General features: G+C 42.1%; 2 protein-coding genes across 2 annotated transcripts in view; one reads left to right on the forward strand and one right to left on the reverse strand.

Moving 5' to 3' along the window:
* Window positions 1–2473, forward strand: part of NPTN (neuroplastin) — a 215339-nt gene extending 212866 nt beyond the window's left edge. The window contains exon 10 of the mRNA XM_030191465.1: window positions 291–2473. The gene's annotated coding sequence lies outside the window, so the exon portion shown is untranslated. The remainder of the gene's footprint in view (window positions 1–290) is intronic.
* Window positions 2474–2527: 54 nt separating this feature from the next.
* Window positions 2528–15660, reverse strand: part of REC114 (REC114 meiotic recombination protein) — a 183357-nt gene continuing 170224 nt past the window's right edge. The window contains exon 6 of the mRNA XM_030191478.1: window positions 2528–2689. Coding sequence (XP_030047338.1) covers window positions 2528–2689 — 162 coding nt within the window. The remainder of the gene's footprint in view (window positions 2690–15660) is intronic.

A 15660-nucleotide genomic window follows, 5' to 3' on the forward strand; every position in this document is an offset into this window, starting at 1 on the left:
AGTGATGACTTTTTCTACGTGCAATTAAACAAATACAATTTTTGAATATTGCCGTAGCAGTTGAGACTTTTCCCTCGTTTACACATAAACACTGCTTATTGGTTTTGTAAAATACTGCCAGAATATTGAATGTCCTCAATTTGGCCATTTCAATTTCTGTCTTGGCACTCTTCTGTAAAATGGGCCTTCATGTATAGGTTCATCCTTTTCTTTTCAGTGTGGCTTTTGTTGTGGAAATTGAGAGCTAACTTGATTTCTTCTTTCTTCTCGCCCCTTTTCTTTCCCCACAGAGATCTAGGTTTCTTGAAAGACTGACTACAAACTGACCTACCAAACGGCTGGAATTCTTGCATCAGGCTTCAGTCGTATTTAAATATTCCTTTTTATCTTTTTTAAAGTGAGCCCGGATAAACTGTCTAAAGCATGCCTTATTTAGACCCTTCTGTAAGGGTGACTTAGACACGTTTTAACCGTGCTGCTGTTTAGATAGTTTCAGGGTTTTTTTTCAGTCTTGATGTGCTGTGGATTTTGCTTTTTTATTTTTAAATTAAAAGTATTTTAACTATTAGAAAAGTAAAGACCTATAAGGGCCAGATCATGTGCATGAACTGTTTTTTCTCCCCTTTTATTGAAGAGGTCATAAGTATTCTATGCCCCAAATTTCTGACACTTCACTTAACTGGCTGTTAAATTCTTGGTTTTACAGTCATTGCTGTTGTAAGGAAGGAGCTAAATACATTTAGCATTTTATCATTTGTTTTGTGATATATTTTGGTCTAATGATGAAAAATATGGGGAGTGGGAGGAATATTCAAAGGCATGGCAGCCACATAAAGATTTGATTTATCTGCTTATTTTTGTGTATGATATTCAATGGCTCTATCCATTGAGGTACTACTTAATATGCAGGCCTCCACTGAAAAATAGGCAGTCTTTTTGCTTAAAGTTAGGACTGCTATTTGTGTGGTTCCTCCTAAACAGATCTATTTATCTGTATAGCAGCTGAATATCACTACTATCAACTAATATCTTGACCCCCACCCATGTAATACATCTTCCCCTGCTCATTTTATATGGCCAAAGTTTGGCTGTAGATCAAGTTGTCCATCAAAATTTATTCATTTGCCGGCACTGAATTAAAAACAAACAAAAAAAAAAAAAAACCCAACTATGCAGTTAGCACCTAGTACTGACGGCATAAGTGGCTTTCAATATTGATTTGATGGTTAACTTTCAAGTAACAAATGAAAAATATTTGTTTACTGGTTAATTTTTAAATGTTCTGTGACAGTGAATAGGTATTTTATGATAGTTTTAAATGGGGATATTTTTGCAGTCAATAGCAGCAAGCCTGAGCAGTTGTAGGTATATCCACATTTAAACATGCATCAGTCATTTATGTTTATTTTTAAGCCATTTCCTCTCTGTCCCTGTAACTCGAGGACAAGAATGTAGAATACCTTCAAATGCGAAATCTATTAAAAATGTTGCACTGCTGCCATCTAGTGATACATTTTCTAAAGGATATCAAAACTTTAAAAAAAAAAATATATATATATATATATACACATTTTATGTACATACATGTATTTTTAGGTGTAGGGTGAAAGTTAAATGTGTGGGGAATCAAAGTATGGTAAATACTGGGTGTTTTGTTTTTTTTTTATTCATCTGTAAGTTGCTGATTTTCATTCCTTTGCATTTTGCTTTGTTCATTTAATGAATAATGTGTTAAGTACCTAACAAAGCGCCTTTTTTTTTTATCAAGCTGTTCTAGTGGTTCCTGCGTAGCAATGCCAATGAAACCCATTCAAAGTGAATGGGCTTTGTCGGCATTGCCACACTGGGGACTGATAGCAGGGTTTGATAAGAGGCCCAAAGAAAGTAAACTGAATTGTAGCGAGGGCTTAACCCTTAGAAAAGAGCTGGGTTATCTTACTAGAGACTTGAAAACAACTTTCTATAGCCTGGTACTGTTATTGGAAAAAGTACTTCAGAATGTCTATATATATATCTATATGATCTAGATATATTTAAGTCCATTTTTGTTAAATCATGTAAATATCTTAGATTGTTTTTTGCACTGATGTGTTGAAAAATTCTAGACTTGTACATTCAATTCAGACAAACTTTATAATTTAGTGGGTTTTTTTTTAAAGTTATTGAAAATATCCACACGCATGGTTCTATTCTATGCAAGATATATATATATATATCTATGTATCTATATTTATATGTCTATATATAGAGATATAGATATAATACTGTTATGTATACCAAATCTAATATTTTGAGTTGATTTTAGAGAATGTAGAACAATATAATGAATGCAGGGGTTTTATGTGGTGTGTTAATTCTAGATGCATGAACTTGTGCTTTCTGTGTATTTGTTGAAATGCAATGATGTATGAAAAGTTGATTCACCTGTTTTTAAAAAATAAAACACAAATGACTGAAAAACATATTTCATATACTTCTATAGTTCTGCATTTATTTTTCACAGAATATTATTTTTTTGTCAGTTACATCAGTCTTCAGCAAGCTTCTGCAGTTTCTTTTCTACCTCTTCCACAAAAGCAGGAAAGTTCTTATCCAAAAGGCACAACCGCAGAAAGGGCTCCAGTTCCTCAGCACTCCATGCAGAATATTGATAGGCAATGGGCAGCTCAAATCCAGTTTTCAGTACTGACTGTGGAGAAAAGAGGGCATGATTTTAACGTGCATAATAATGCAGATATAGGGTCTTGAGTCAATAAAGATGACTTATAGGCAAAGAATGTGCAAGCCTTTCTTGAATAATGCTAGTAAACATAGATAAATGTCACCTTCAGCTTTGTTACTATCTGAAAAGGTGAAACAAAGATTCTCCAAGGAAAGCAGACCAGTTGTATTCTCACATCTGGGTGACATCATCCGACAGAGCCTGGTGTGGATGCTGACTAGCAAGATGATTGTAGAAATTTCTAGTAGCGTCCCACTACCCATGCGCTGGTGCCTTCCAGCCTGACATGCCCAGGTCCCTCAATCTTCGTTTTTTCGCAGAGCAGAGAGGATGCATCTTCGTGTTCTCACAGTGCATTTTTTCCCTTTCTCATATTGCAGTGCCTTCTCATATGGGTGGTATTCTCCCTTTTGCAAATCTTTTACCTATAGTCTTTATATTATTTTGTTTCCTTTTAGTATTTTTGGATTTTCAAGTTTCCTTTCTTGAGTTGTTAAGTTCACGTGAAGAGGCATTTTCGAAAAGGGACGTCCAAGTTCCAATTTGGACGTCCTTGCAAAACGGCGAAATCCAGGGGTGGGGAAATCCGTATTTTTGAAGCAAGATGGACATCCATCTTTCATTTCGAAAATACCGTCAGGGACGTCTAAATCCTTAAATTTGAATGTCCCTAGACAAGGAGGTTTCTGACTTTCGGCGATTTTGCAAAACCAAAGGCGTCCATGTCAAAAACGAGCAAATGCAAGCCATTTGGTTGTGGGAGGAGCCGGCATTTGTAGTGCACTGGTCCCCCTGACATGCCAGAACACCAACTGGGCACCCTAGGGGACACTGCAGTGGACTTCATACATTGCTCCCAGGTACATAGCTTCCTTACTTTGTGTGCTGAGCCCCCCAAAACCCACAACTGTACACCACTATCATAGCCGTTATGGGTGAAGGAAGGCACCTAGATGTGGGTACAGTGGGTTTTTGGTGGGTTTTGGAGGGCTCGCTGTTTCCTCCACAAATGTAACAGGTTGGGGGGGGGGGGTGGGCCTGGGTCTGCCTGTCTGAAGTGCACTGCAGTACCCACTAAAACTGCTCCAGGGACCTGCATGCACTGTCATGGACCCGAGTATGACATCTGAGGCTGGCATGACATATTTTGAAAGATGTTTTTTGAGGGTGGGAGGGGGGTTAGTGACCACTGGGGGAGTAACAGGAGGTCGTCCCTGATTCTCTCCGGTGGTCATCTGGTCATTTCAGGCACCTTTTTGTGCCTTAGTCGTAAGAAAAACAGGTCCAGGTGACAACGTCCAAGTGTTCGTCAGGGACGTCCTTGGTTTTTTTGATTATGGGTCAAGGACGTCCAAGTGTTAGGCACGCCCAAGTCCAACCTTCACTACGCCTCCGACACACCACCTAGAACTTTGGCCATCCTTGCGACGGAGTGCAGTTGGAGATGTCCTAAATCGGGTTTCGATTATACCGATTTGGACGTCCTTCTCTTTCAAAAATGAGCCCCTCAGGCAACAGCACCAACCTCAATTTGAACACTGCTCCTTTTTAAAGTTCAAAATTGAGTTTAATTTAGCCACAATTCTTTTTCTGATGTCGAAAGCTCCCCAGTGGCTTCAAAAGGTACGCCCAATGTAACCGGGATGATATCTGTGATGGACCCACACTCTTGATGCATTGGGTGCCTTGTGCCAGGACATGAGCCTAACTTCTTCTCTCTATTTGCAAATAGTTGAGGACACAGAGGGCGCGGAAGGCCCAGCAAGAAAGATTTTTTTGACTCCTCGAAGGATTACCCATTGACATTGGCACCGGATGCATCAACCTCTATGGCTGGTCAGACTTCACTGAAAGTGCACTGGCGTCAAGGAGGTTTACACCTCTCTCGACATCAGGTGCCCAAAGTAGGACCTGGGATCGGTTAGCATCAGACCCGACACAGGAGGACACTAATGAGTTCGTCGTCATTCTCGGCACAGAAGGACCGCGATGCTGAGTGTTGGAGGAAGCCCAAGAAGCATAAGCTTTGGTCCTCTTCAATGCATGGCACCACAAGCAGCACTGGGGGGAGTGCCCCCCTTGTTGGTAGAGGTGCCGGTGTGCAAGTCTCTGAGCAACCAGATTCCCACTTCCAGTTCAGTGCCAACTCTTTCTGAAGCTGCCTCTGTCCGGCTCCCTCGCCTTTGCTGCTGCCTTCCTTTGATGAGTGGTACCGAACCATGCTCAAGGAGGAGCTGGCACAGATACTGCAGTTGCACTCCGCTCAGGCATCGAGGGCACTTGTACCAACTGCAGATTAGACCCAGATTCTTTCTGAGGCTCCTACCATGCCTGTGGAGACATCACCCTTAATTCAAAGGGGGGTCGACATCAACCTATGCAGTACTACTATCGATGTTGAGGGTAAGTCTGTACTTTGGCGCTGTACTACTACTACTTAACATTTCTAAAGCGCTACTAGGGTTATGCAGCGCTGTACAATTTAACATGGAAGGACAGTTCCTGCTCAAGGAGCTTACATGGTTCCACTGAGCTGGGGCAGGCACAGACTCAATCCAGTCTGAGTACAGTGAGGAGTATGACTAGGACCACTCATGGTACTCAGAAGACCCTCATTTCTTCTTGGAGGAGACTTACAGGGACTCTTTTACTGGTTCTATCAAGAAGATGACTTCGGCCATCCCATTTATGTTGGATATAGAGGAGGAGCCCAGGGCAGAATTGTTATCTGTTTTGGCCTATGAGTTGCCTCTCTGAAGGAAGGGATCACAGTACCATCGTACCCTATCCTTAGATGCACTAACGAAGAACTGGGTATCTCCCCTCTTGGTGCAGGTCGCACTTAATACAGTGGATATGCAGTATCGTATCCAGAAGGATCCCAGACTCAAGAAGGCACAACTGCCTCAGCACACTCTGGTTTTTGAATCTGCCCTCAACCTAGGAGCTCCAGGACTCATGCCTCGGCTCCCCCAGGTAGAAAGGCTCAGACTCGTTTGGGAGGAAAGCTTATCAGGCCTCGATACTTATTGCTCGCATCCAGTCCTACCAGCTCTACATGAGCCTTTATTTGAAATCTTTGCTACGCAGTACACTTAGTCTAGTAGAGTCTCTCCCTCAGGAGCAGGCCGCAGAGCTTTGCCAGTTGGCCTGTAAGCAACTGGAGTGCAAAAAGTATAGTCATAACCACTTAATTCTTTTGACATTGCATCCAGACTCTCTGCCATGGGTGTGGGGATGCGCACACTATTATGGCTGCGTGTCTCTGACCTAGAGCCAGTGGCTTGGAAGTTGGCGGACATACATTGCCAAGGAGACAAGCTGACCTCAAAGAAACAACCAGTCCCTGTCTCGGCAGCTCCCAGCTGCAGCCTCCTCATCTAGAAGGTTTTCTAGCAGGACTAGGCAGTGACCCTACTCACAAAGGTGTAGGTTTCTGCTGCCTTCTCGCTTTGCCCAGCAGGCCCAGAACTCTCAGCCTCGCCAGTCCCATCCTTGGAAGTCTCAGCTGGCTTCCCAGTTGAAGCAAGGGATGAGCTTTTGACTGGCTCCAGGAGAGCACAGCTGGAGTCCAAGCTACTGTCTTGGATGGCCTACCTGTAGGGAGAGGCTGAATTTTTTCCAGCAAAGATGGCCCCTTGTAACCTCTGACAGTAGGTTCTTCAAATAGTCCATTTTGGTTACGCCCTGCATTGACATCAAAGACCACCAAATTGTGCCGCGAGAGCATTGTTTATCAACCCTTGGCACAAGCAGGTACTTGTAGAGGAAATTTTCACCCTTCTACAGGCCAAACCCATGCCACCAGAGAAGAGATTCTATTCCAGGTACTTCTTTGTGCCCAGAAAAATGAGATTTTGTCCCATTCTAGACCTAAAGGTGCTGAACAAATTCATTGTCAAAGAAAAGTTTAGGATGATTTCCCTGGGCACCCTACTTCCCTTAATTCAGGAAAATGATTGGCTGTGCTCTCTGGACTTAAAGGATGCCTATACCCATGTTTCGATACTTCCCAGTCACAGGAAGTTTCTCAGATTCCAAATAGGGAAACACCACTACCAGTATCGCATTCTACTATTTGGCCTCATGTCAGCTCCTAGGGTATTCATCAAGTGTCTAGCGGTAGCTGCAGAATGTTTGCACAAACTGGGTGTTTCCCTAACTGGACAATTGGCTGATCAAGAGCCCATCACAGAAGGGAGCAACAGAGTCAGTGCACCTAACTATTCGGGTGTTGGAGTTACTAGGGTTCGTTATAAACTACCCCAAATCCCAGCTTCTCCCAGTTCAGTGATTGGAATACATAGGAGCCCTGCTCGATAAATTGGAGGCTCAGGCTTTTCTTCCCCAAGTGAAAGCAGAGGCCTTGGTAACACTTGCCTCGCAAGTCTGAAGCTACAAGCAAGTCACAGCTTGTCAAATGTTGAGATTAATGGGCTACATGGCATCAACAGTGCATGTAACCTCCATGGCTTGTCTCCATTCGAGAGAGGCCCAGTGGACCCTAGCTTCCCAGTTGTCTCAGGTGGTAGGGAATCTAGTGGATGTAATCTTTCCTCCAGAGTTGACTCATGCCCTTCTCTGATGGACAATTCTGTCAAATTTGACTGTGGGATTGCCATTCTAAATTCCACCTCAGAAGGTGGTGATAATGGATGCATCCAATTTGGGATGGGGGAGCTCATGTAGATATGGGCTTCACACCCAGGGTACTTGGTCTGCTCAGGAAACAGCTTACTATATCAACTTCCTTGAGCTCAGGGCCATCTGAAATGCCCTAAATGCTTTGAGAGATCAGCTACAGAACCAAATTATTCTCATTCAAATGGACAACCAGGTTGCAATGTTCTTTGTGAACAAGCAGGGGAGTACAGGATCCTACTCCTTGTCAGGAGGCAATGGGGATGTGGCAGTGGGCAGTCCTTCACAGAATGGTCCTCCAAGCCACATACCTAGCAGGAAAAGACAACTGTCTTCTGGACAGACTGAGCAGGGTTTTGCAGACGCAAAAGTTGTCGTTCAACATGGACGTAGACCGCAAGGTCTTCCAAGAGTGGGGCACCCCTTTGGTGGATCTTTTTGACACTCATCTCAAATACATGTCCCCCAATTATGTTCCAGGCTCAGGTCACACTAGCATTGGATGCTATTTTCATATCTTTGAATACCTCTCATAGAGCAGATTTTGCCAAAACTGAAGCAAGACCAGAAACATGATCCTAATCGACCTTATTGGCTGAGGCAGATCTGGTCTCCTCTTCTTCTGGAGTTGTTCTCCGAAGATCTGTTGAGATCAGAATGTTTTCCCAACCCTCATCAAGCAGAACAAGGGATCCCTTCTACATCCCAACTCCAATCCCTGGCCCTTACAGCTTGGATGTTGAGAGCATAGAACTTGAATCCTTAGATTGCCAGAGGGTGTGTCTTGCAGTCTGCTGGCTTCCTGGAAAGGCTCCACTAACAGGCATTACTCATTTAAGTGGAGGAGGTCTGGTGTGAGGGCAAGACCTTAGATCTCCTCACTTGTCCTACACAAAAACTGCTTGAATACCTCCTGCACTTAAGAGTCTGGTTTGAAAACAAACTCTGTAATAGTTCATCTCAGTGCAATTAGTGCTTATCTCTGTGTAGATGGTAAGTCTATCTCTGTACGGCCTCTACTTGTTTGCTATTGACAAAGCCCCCTGTCATACCTCCAACTGTGTCACAGGATTTCAGCATTGTCCTCACCCAGCTGATGAAAGCTCCTTTTGAGCCACTTGACTCCTTATCATCTGAAGTATTTGATCTGGAAAGTTGTGGTCGCGGTAACTTCAGCTCACAGAGTCGGTGAGCTTCAGGCCCTAGTAGCAGATCCACCTTACACTACGTTAGACCAGAGTAGTTCTTCACACGCACCCTAAGTTCGTTCCTAAGGTAGTGTCGGAGTTCCATCTTAATCAGTCACTCGTTCTGCCAACACTTTTCTCAAAACCACATGCCCATCCTGGCGAACGTGTACTGCATACCTTAGCTTGCCAGGTGAGCCTTAGCCTTCTATCTTTTGTTCTCTAGCATCCAACTTCACTTCCTAGGCCCAGTTTTCTTAGGTTCCAGGCTGCACCTTCACAGCTAGTATGTAAATAGTTTCAGGTTACTTGACTTTCAGGCCTTGACATTTGGAGTTCCTATTCTCCTAGCATTGTTGTTTTTTGGTGAGGCTAGGAATTCCCAGATGTGAGAATACAACTGGCCTGCTTGTCCTTGGAGAAAACGAGGTTTCTCACCTATAGCAGGTGTTCTCTAAGGACAATAGTTGTGTTCTTTAGCTATTTTACATGACTGAGGGACTTGCGCATGCACGGTGGGATGCTACTAGAAATTTCTACAATCATCTCGCTAGTTATTATCCGTACTGGGTTCCATCAGATGTCACCCAGATGTGAGAATACTTAGCCTGCTGTCCTCAGAGAACAGCTGCTACATCGCTTTTCTAAAGCACCTTATTTATAAACATAAAATTCCTCTGTCCATGTTTATAAACTAAGTGCTTTATTTAGATTGTATTGGGCTTTACAAGAAGCGCAAGAGAGAGAGGCTACATAACTATCTTTTAAAGACTTCTTTTTGAAAAATCATTAAGCATCCAGAAACCACTTTGTAAATTTGGGGGGCCATTTACAAAGCCACGTTAGCGTTTTTAGCTCACGGTAAAAATCAGCTGGCGGTAAATGCCGAGATGCCCATTATATTTCTACGGACAACTCGGCGTTTACCGCCAGCTGATTTTACTGCAAGCTAAAAATGCTAGTGCGGCTTTGTAAAAGACCCCCTTAATTAATAACTGGCAGTGAAGCAATACTTGGAATTTGAAAGGTGCAAAACAACCACTGTTATTCTGGTGCACAGCATTCAGTTATTTTACAGTGGTCGGTTTTATCACAAAGGGAGTGACAGATTGAATAAAAATTGTTTACTTATGTTTAAAAAAAAAACTAGATTTTTAAATGTTCTCTTTAAATTTGTTAAAAAATGAGCCTAGCTTAAAGATAATATGAATAGTAATTTTATTTATAGCTACCCTGAAAAAACCCTCCGACTGATTTTACAGTATAATAAATGTCAAATAAAACAATACTGAAGTCAGTTTTCAGTGTTAGGCTTTGCTGCCACATGTGGATGTCAGAATGTCTTGAGCCAGTTCCATAAAGGAGCAAAGGCATCTACATTCCTTGATAAAATATTAGTGCAACTGGATGTATTCGCTTGTTTCACCAGCACTTACATTAGTCATGCAGCTAGTGTAAATGCTCATGCCTGACTGCCAGAGCTCTGTGTGTAACCTAAAATATTCCAGAAGTTAAGCACCTGTGAGTTCAACCTGCACTCCATGCATGTGTACACCCGCTCTGTAAAATGTGCGCTTAGGTGTATTTTGGCATACACATGCACATATGCTGATATTCAAATAATTTACATTTGTATTTGGTGTGTAACGTTTACAGTTTAGTTGATATTTTATATACTGTCATTTGGAAATCCGTGATTTACATTTCCAAAAATGTTTTAATGTGAGTCAGAGTAAGAAAAGAAATTACAATTAGTAAAGAAAAAGATAGGACTGCTGCACCTTTGTTATAGAATCACTGCCTGAGGGGGCAGTTTACTAGTCTCTGGTAAAATATCAGATTTTAATTTACTGTGGGAGTTACTAACCTGCAATAACGCAGTACCTCGGGTTAGTGACCCCCTCATGATGCATGAATGCTGCACCTTGGAATCAGCCTCGTAAATTGTGTTATTCTCCCCAGGAGCACTGAGGCACTGTCCTATTGCCTGCCTGGTGTGGGGGCTTTTCAGAGGCTAATGTCTGTGAAAGATGCATGGGTCAGTGGTGAATAATTGAGGCACAAGTAACCTTGTGCCAGGTATGAAACTGGACAGTCTAGATGGGCCTCTTGCTCCTCATTTTGTTTATTATTTTGAGAGCTCTATAAACTAAAGTGCAGTAAGAATTTACAATCACTATGTTAATGGCCAAAATAGGTGCAGTAATGACTGGAAAACTTCAGTGTTAACTGTTTGGGTGTGTTCCCTGGTTTCCCATTCAGTTAATGCAGAAGAAATGTGATTACTATATAGATACATTAACACTGTGTAAACTGCATTATGTTAATACACAGCAGTGACCTTTGTGTTAACTAAAGCACAGTGTCTGCCCCTCTCCACCTTAGCTATTAATGTAACAGGTAATGCAGGTAATATGCATTAATTGGAGTGGAGGAGCAGCCTAGTGGTTAGAGTACCAGTCTTGATGACATCCAGAGTTGGCTGGTTCAAGTCCCACTGCCGCTCCTTCTGATCTTGGGTAAGTCACTTAACCCTCCATTGCCTCAGGTAAAAAAAATTAGATTGTGAGCTCTCCAGGGACACAGAATACCCAGTGTACCTGAATGTAACTCACCTTGAGCTACTACTGAAAAAGGTATGAGCAAAATCCAACTAAATGGATAAGAAATCCATTTAAAGTTATACAGATTTTTGAGGGTCCAAAATCTGGGCATAGCACGTACTAATGTAGCACTTTTTATCATTTTGGTTTTTTGCAGGACCTGTGCTAATTTTTCCATTCATGTGCAAGATTTGCAAAACAAAACAAAAGAACATAGGAACACTTACCACCTATTTAGGAGGTGCTAATTGCTCCCATATTAAGTCTGCATTATCTAGTTAGTGCATGCTAATCAGAAAGTCCTTTCCCCACCCACCACGTGCCCCATCCCAAAAACATTTTTTTTAAATTAAATAGCATGCACTTAACGTGCGTATGGGCAAATTACCACAAAATGCTTTAACATGTTTTGAGATAAGTGAAATTACATGTTTGTTAGTGTTTTAAAGCAATTTAATAAAAGGGCCTCTTTGTGACAAAATATAAGTGCCATTGCTAAAAATCATATTTTTATCTGTTTAAAGTTATACCTGCTCACCCACACCCACATACATAAGTTTTATATGTTCAGAAGACAAATTTTGCTAAAGACGAACTTGGCCTTTTTACTATGCTGTGGTAAAAAGTGGTCTGTGCTAGTGTGGGCGTGTGAAATTGGAGCACGCTGGGCCATTTTTTTACCACGATGGGTAAAAAGGCCTTTTTTAAATGGGGCAGTAAAAGGCTGTGCACTAATATTAAAAGTAGCGTGCAGCTATTTACTGCCCAAGTCTTTACCACCACCTATTTTACTTGGTGGTAAGGGTATACGCGCTACTCAGGCAGTGTGCAGCAATGTGGCTGCACTGCTGATTACTGCCGGGAATGCCTCCTGCGGTAGAAAATAGAAACATTGTGAAAAATAACGCTGAAAACCAAGCCTCCAATGTTAGATGAATTGTAAGTGCCCTTCCTGAGGCAGCCATAAGGTTGGTGAAACAAGGCGCTCTTGTTGGAGGGCTGGCGTTTGTCGTCGGCCGAAGATTTAGAGGGCTGGCATCTTTTTCAGTTGAAGATTTTTTGAAAGGCTCCGGAGACCTTCTGAGGGGTATTTTTTCAATGAAATAGCCCTGTTTGGACTAAGCTAAGTAATTTTTTAGACATATTGGCTGGTATGTTTCTAGTAAGTTGGGTCTTTAGGGGGATTACATTTAAGGTGTAGGGGGTGGTTAGACTGTTGCCCCTTAGTTTTTCCTCCTATCTTACAAGGACTTAGATATTCCTCTCAGGAGTGTTCTTTGCATAGTCCTTTGAGAGAGGGAACAGCCTAGGTTGGGTTGGTTTGGGTGAGGTGTCCATTCAATTGGTAGATACAAGAAGGAAAGAGAGTTTTTTCATCCCATTCGTTTTTTTTCTCATGTAGTTTGAGTTTTTACGTCTGGGGTTTTTTTCTCCTTTTCCTTCTTGGGTGGAACCTATGATAGTAATGGACTCTGAATTATACAAGGTGTGATAAATTCCGTTGGGATGGTCCCTTGTGTGGAGGTTTGAGGTTCCTTTTGATATACATGTTATACTTAAGGTGGAAGTTCTTTTCCCTTACAATTGATTGGGACACCTTTAAACCAACCTTATAACTCAAACTCCTTTTATTAGGTTGGAATTATTTCTATAGAGTTTGTGTTCTCCTTTAGTTGTTAGAGTTTTAGTTATATTCTATGAAATTCGTAGTCAACACATGGTTTCAGTCCTTTTTTCTAAAAGAGTAAAGATAAAGAAGGCCAATGAATATATGATTTCAGGAGACAGAGTACATCTGGGAACAGAAAGTAATCTAGTTATACATATGCAAAGTGACTGGGGTGAGAAATAGAAAGTGCAACAAAAAAATGTGAAGCAGAAGTTTCTGATGCTAAATGAACCTGGCTCTGATATTTGAGATCTACTGAGGAAACTATAGAAGGGAAAACATAAGAGACCCCATTTGCAAGAATTATGTTCCTGTACCTATGGGTAAGACAGGCATGCAAAATGCAAACAGTGCACCAACAAAATAGATGGTCTTGTTTCATGAATGAAACTGTGTTGTGAAAATTGTCCCTGCTTTGAAGATGCTGAAGGGAGCATGTCTAAACAAGCAGGATCTTCAAGTTAGTAAATAATTATCATCCTATTTTTTTTGTGTGGACTGCCCGTCTTTCCTGCATAAGTTTTAGGTGGTTTTCTGAAGTTATTACTTGAATTCCTATGTGTGAACAAAAATAAGTTTAAAAAATTAGAAACGTATAAGGTTAAAATATCAGGTATATTATGAGAAACATGGACAATGTCCTGTAGGATTGTTTAAGGATCCCCACTATCTCCCACTCTATTAAATATTATGATGTTTTCTTTGGAAGTCTACATTTATGCCGATGAGATTATTCTTTGTCCTTAGCAGATTTAATGCCTGACATTGAAGCTAAATTAAGTTTTATCTTAAAAGTTGAAGGTTGGATATCCACCTTTTAAAACTAAACAAGGAGAAAACCAAGTTTTTATGGCTAATACTTCCTAAGATCGATACCTCTTGTAAATCCATTATGTTAAATGGGTTAAACTTTCAATTGAAAGTATCATTGAAGATATCACTATTGAATCTACATTACCCTTACTACTTCAGGTAGCAAGGAAAGTGTTTGACACTGAGGAAACTTAGAAAAATGTTCTTAATTTTGAACAATTTAGGATACTGGTACAGGCTTTATTATTAACACAGCTAGGTTACTGTAATATTTATAATTGTTTAAGAGACCAAAAAATACAGAATTTAGCTGTACGATTATGTTCTATGACAAGGTATGAGTTTGTACTGGCTTCCCATTGAGGAAAGAGTAATGTTTAAAAAGCTTACAATGACTTAAGTCGTTGTCATGGTTGTGACTGTATCCCATGCCTACACTCACCTCACCTCCTGGTGGCCGGGTCCTATGGCTGCTGTGGACTGTCTTCTTATTTCCCAGACATGTTCCAGAGTTCATTCCAGTCCTGATGTTCCAGCATTCGAGACTTGCCCTGGTGTTTCTGCTGCCAAGCCTCACCTGTGACCTCATCTGTAATTGCCTTTATTAAGCACCTGGGAACTTTCAGACTTGCCTTTGCAACAGAGGTCTTCAGTTAAGTTTTCGTCTGTGTGTGCTTGTTGCAGTCCCGCCCTGCTAGTTCTTTTCAGCTTCAGTTCCCATCCTGTTTGTGTCTGCCCTGTTTGTCTTTAGCTTCAGTCCCCATCCTGCTTGTGTCTTCCCTGTTTGTCTTTAGCTTCAGTCCCCATCCTGCTTGTGTCTGCCCTGTTTGTCTTTAGCTTCAGTGCCCATCCTGCTTGTGTCTGCCCTGCAAGCCTTCAGCTTTAGTTCTGACCCTGCTTGTGTCCGTCCTGTTTGAGAATCCTGAATCGTGTTCCAGCCAAGCATGTGTGAGAATCCTGAATCCGGTTCTAGCCAAGCCAAGTCCGTTCCAGCATCTGGTTCCAGCCAAGCCAAGTCCATTCCAGCATCCGGTTCCAGACAAGCCTGTTCAAGAATCCTGAATCCTGTTCCAGTCCTGCTTATTCCAGCCCTGCCTACCAACAGCTTCAGTTCCAATCTTGCTAGCTCCAGTCCTGCTTGTACCAGCCTGTCTGTGTTCAGCCTCGCTTCCTGTTTGGGTGGTTCATCTGCTGCTGCCGGTCACTGGCAGTGGTCCAAGGGCTCACTACTCTGGACTTCCTGACAGTTGTGACAGATTGCAAAGGCCATGAGCTTGGTAGAACCATAAGTACATAAGTACATAAGTAGTGCCATACTGGGAAAGACCAAAGGTCCATCTAGCCCAGCATCCTGTCACCGACAGTGGCCAATCCAGGTCAAGGGCACCTGGCACGCTCCCCAAACGTAAAAACATTCCAGACAAGTTATACCTAAAAATGCGGAATTTTTCCAAGTCCATTTAATAGCGGTCTATGGACTTGTCCTTTAGGAATCTATCTAACCCCTTTTTAAACTCCGTCAAGCTAACCGCCCGTACCACGTTCTCCGGCAACGAATTCCAGAGTCTAATTACACGTTGGGTGAAGAAAACTTTTCTCCGATTCGTTTTAAATTTACCACACTGTAGCTTCAACTCATGCCCTCTAGTCCTAGTATTTTGGATAGCGTGAACAGTCGCTTCACATCCACCCGATCCATTCCACTCATTATTTTATACACTTCTATCATATCTCCCCTCAGCCGTCTCTTCTCCAAGCTGAAAAGCCCTAGCCTTCTCAGCCTCTCTTCATAGGAAAGTCGTCCCATCCCCACTATCATTTTCGTCGCCCTTCGCTGTACCTTTTCCAATTCTACTATATCTTTTTTGAGATACGGAGACCAGTACTGAACACAATACTCCAGGTGCGGTCGCACCATGGAGCGATACAACGGCATTATAACATCCGCACACCTGGACTCCATACCCTTCCTAATAACACCCAACATTCTATTCGCTTTCCTAGCCGCAGCAGCACACTGAGCAG

Source organism: Microcaecilia unicolor, chromosome 1 (genome assembly GCF_901765095.1).
Source record: "Microcaecilia unicolor chromosome 1, aMicUni1.1, whole genome shotgun sequence".
Classification (NCBI taxonomy): Eukaryota; Metazoa; Chordata; class Amphibia; order Gymnophiona; family Siphonopidae; genus Microcaecilia; species Microcaecilia unicolor.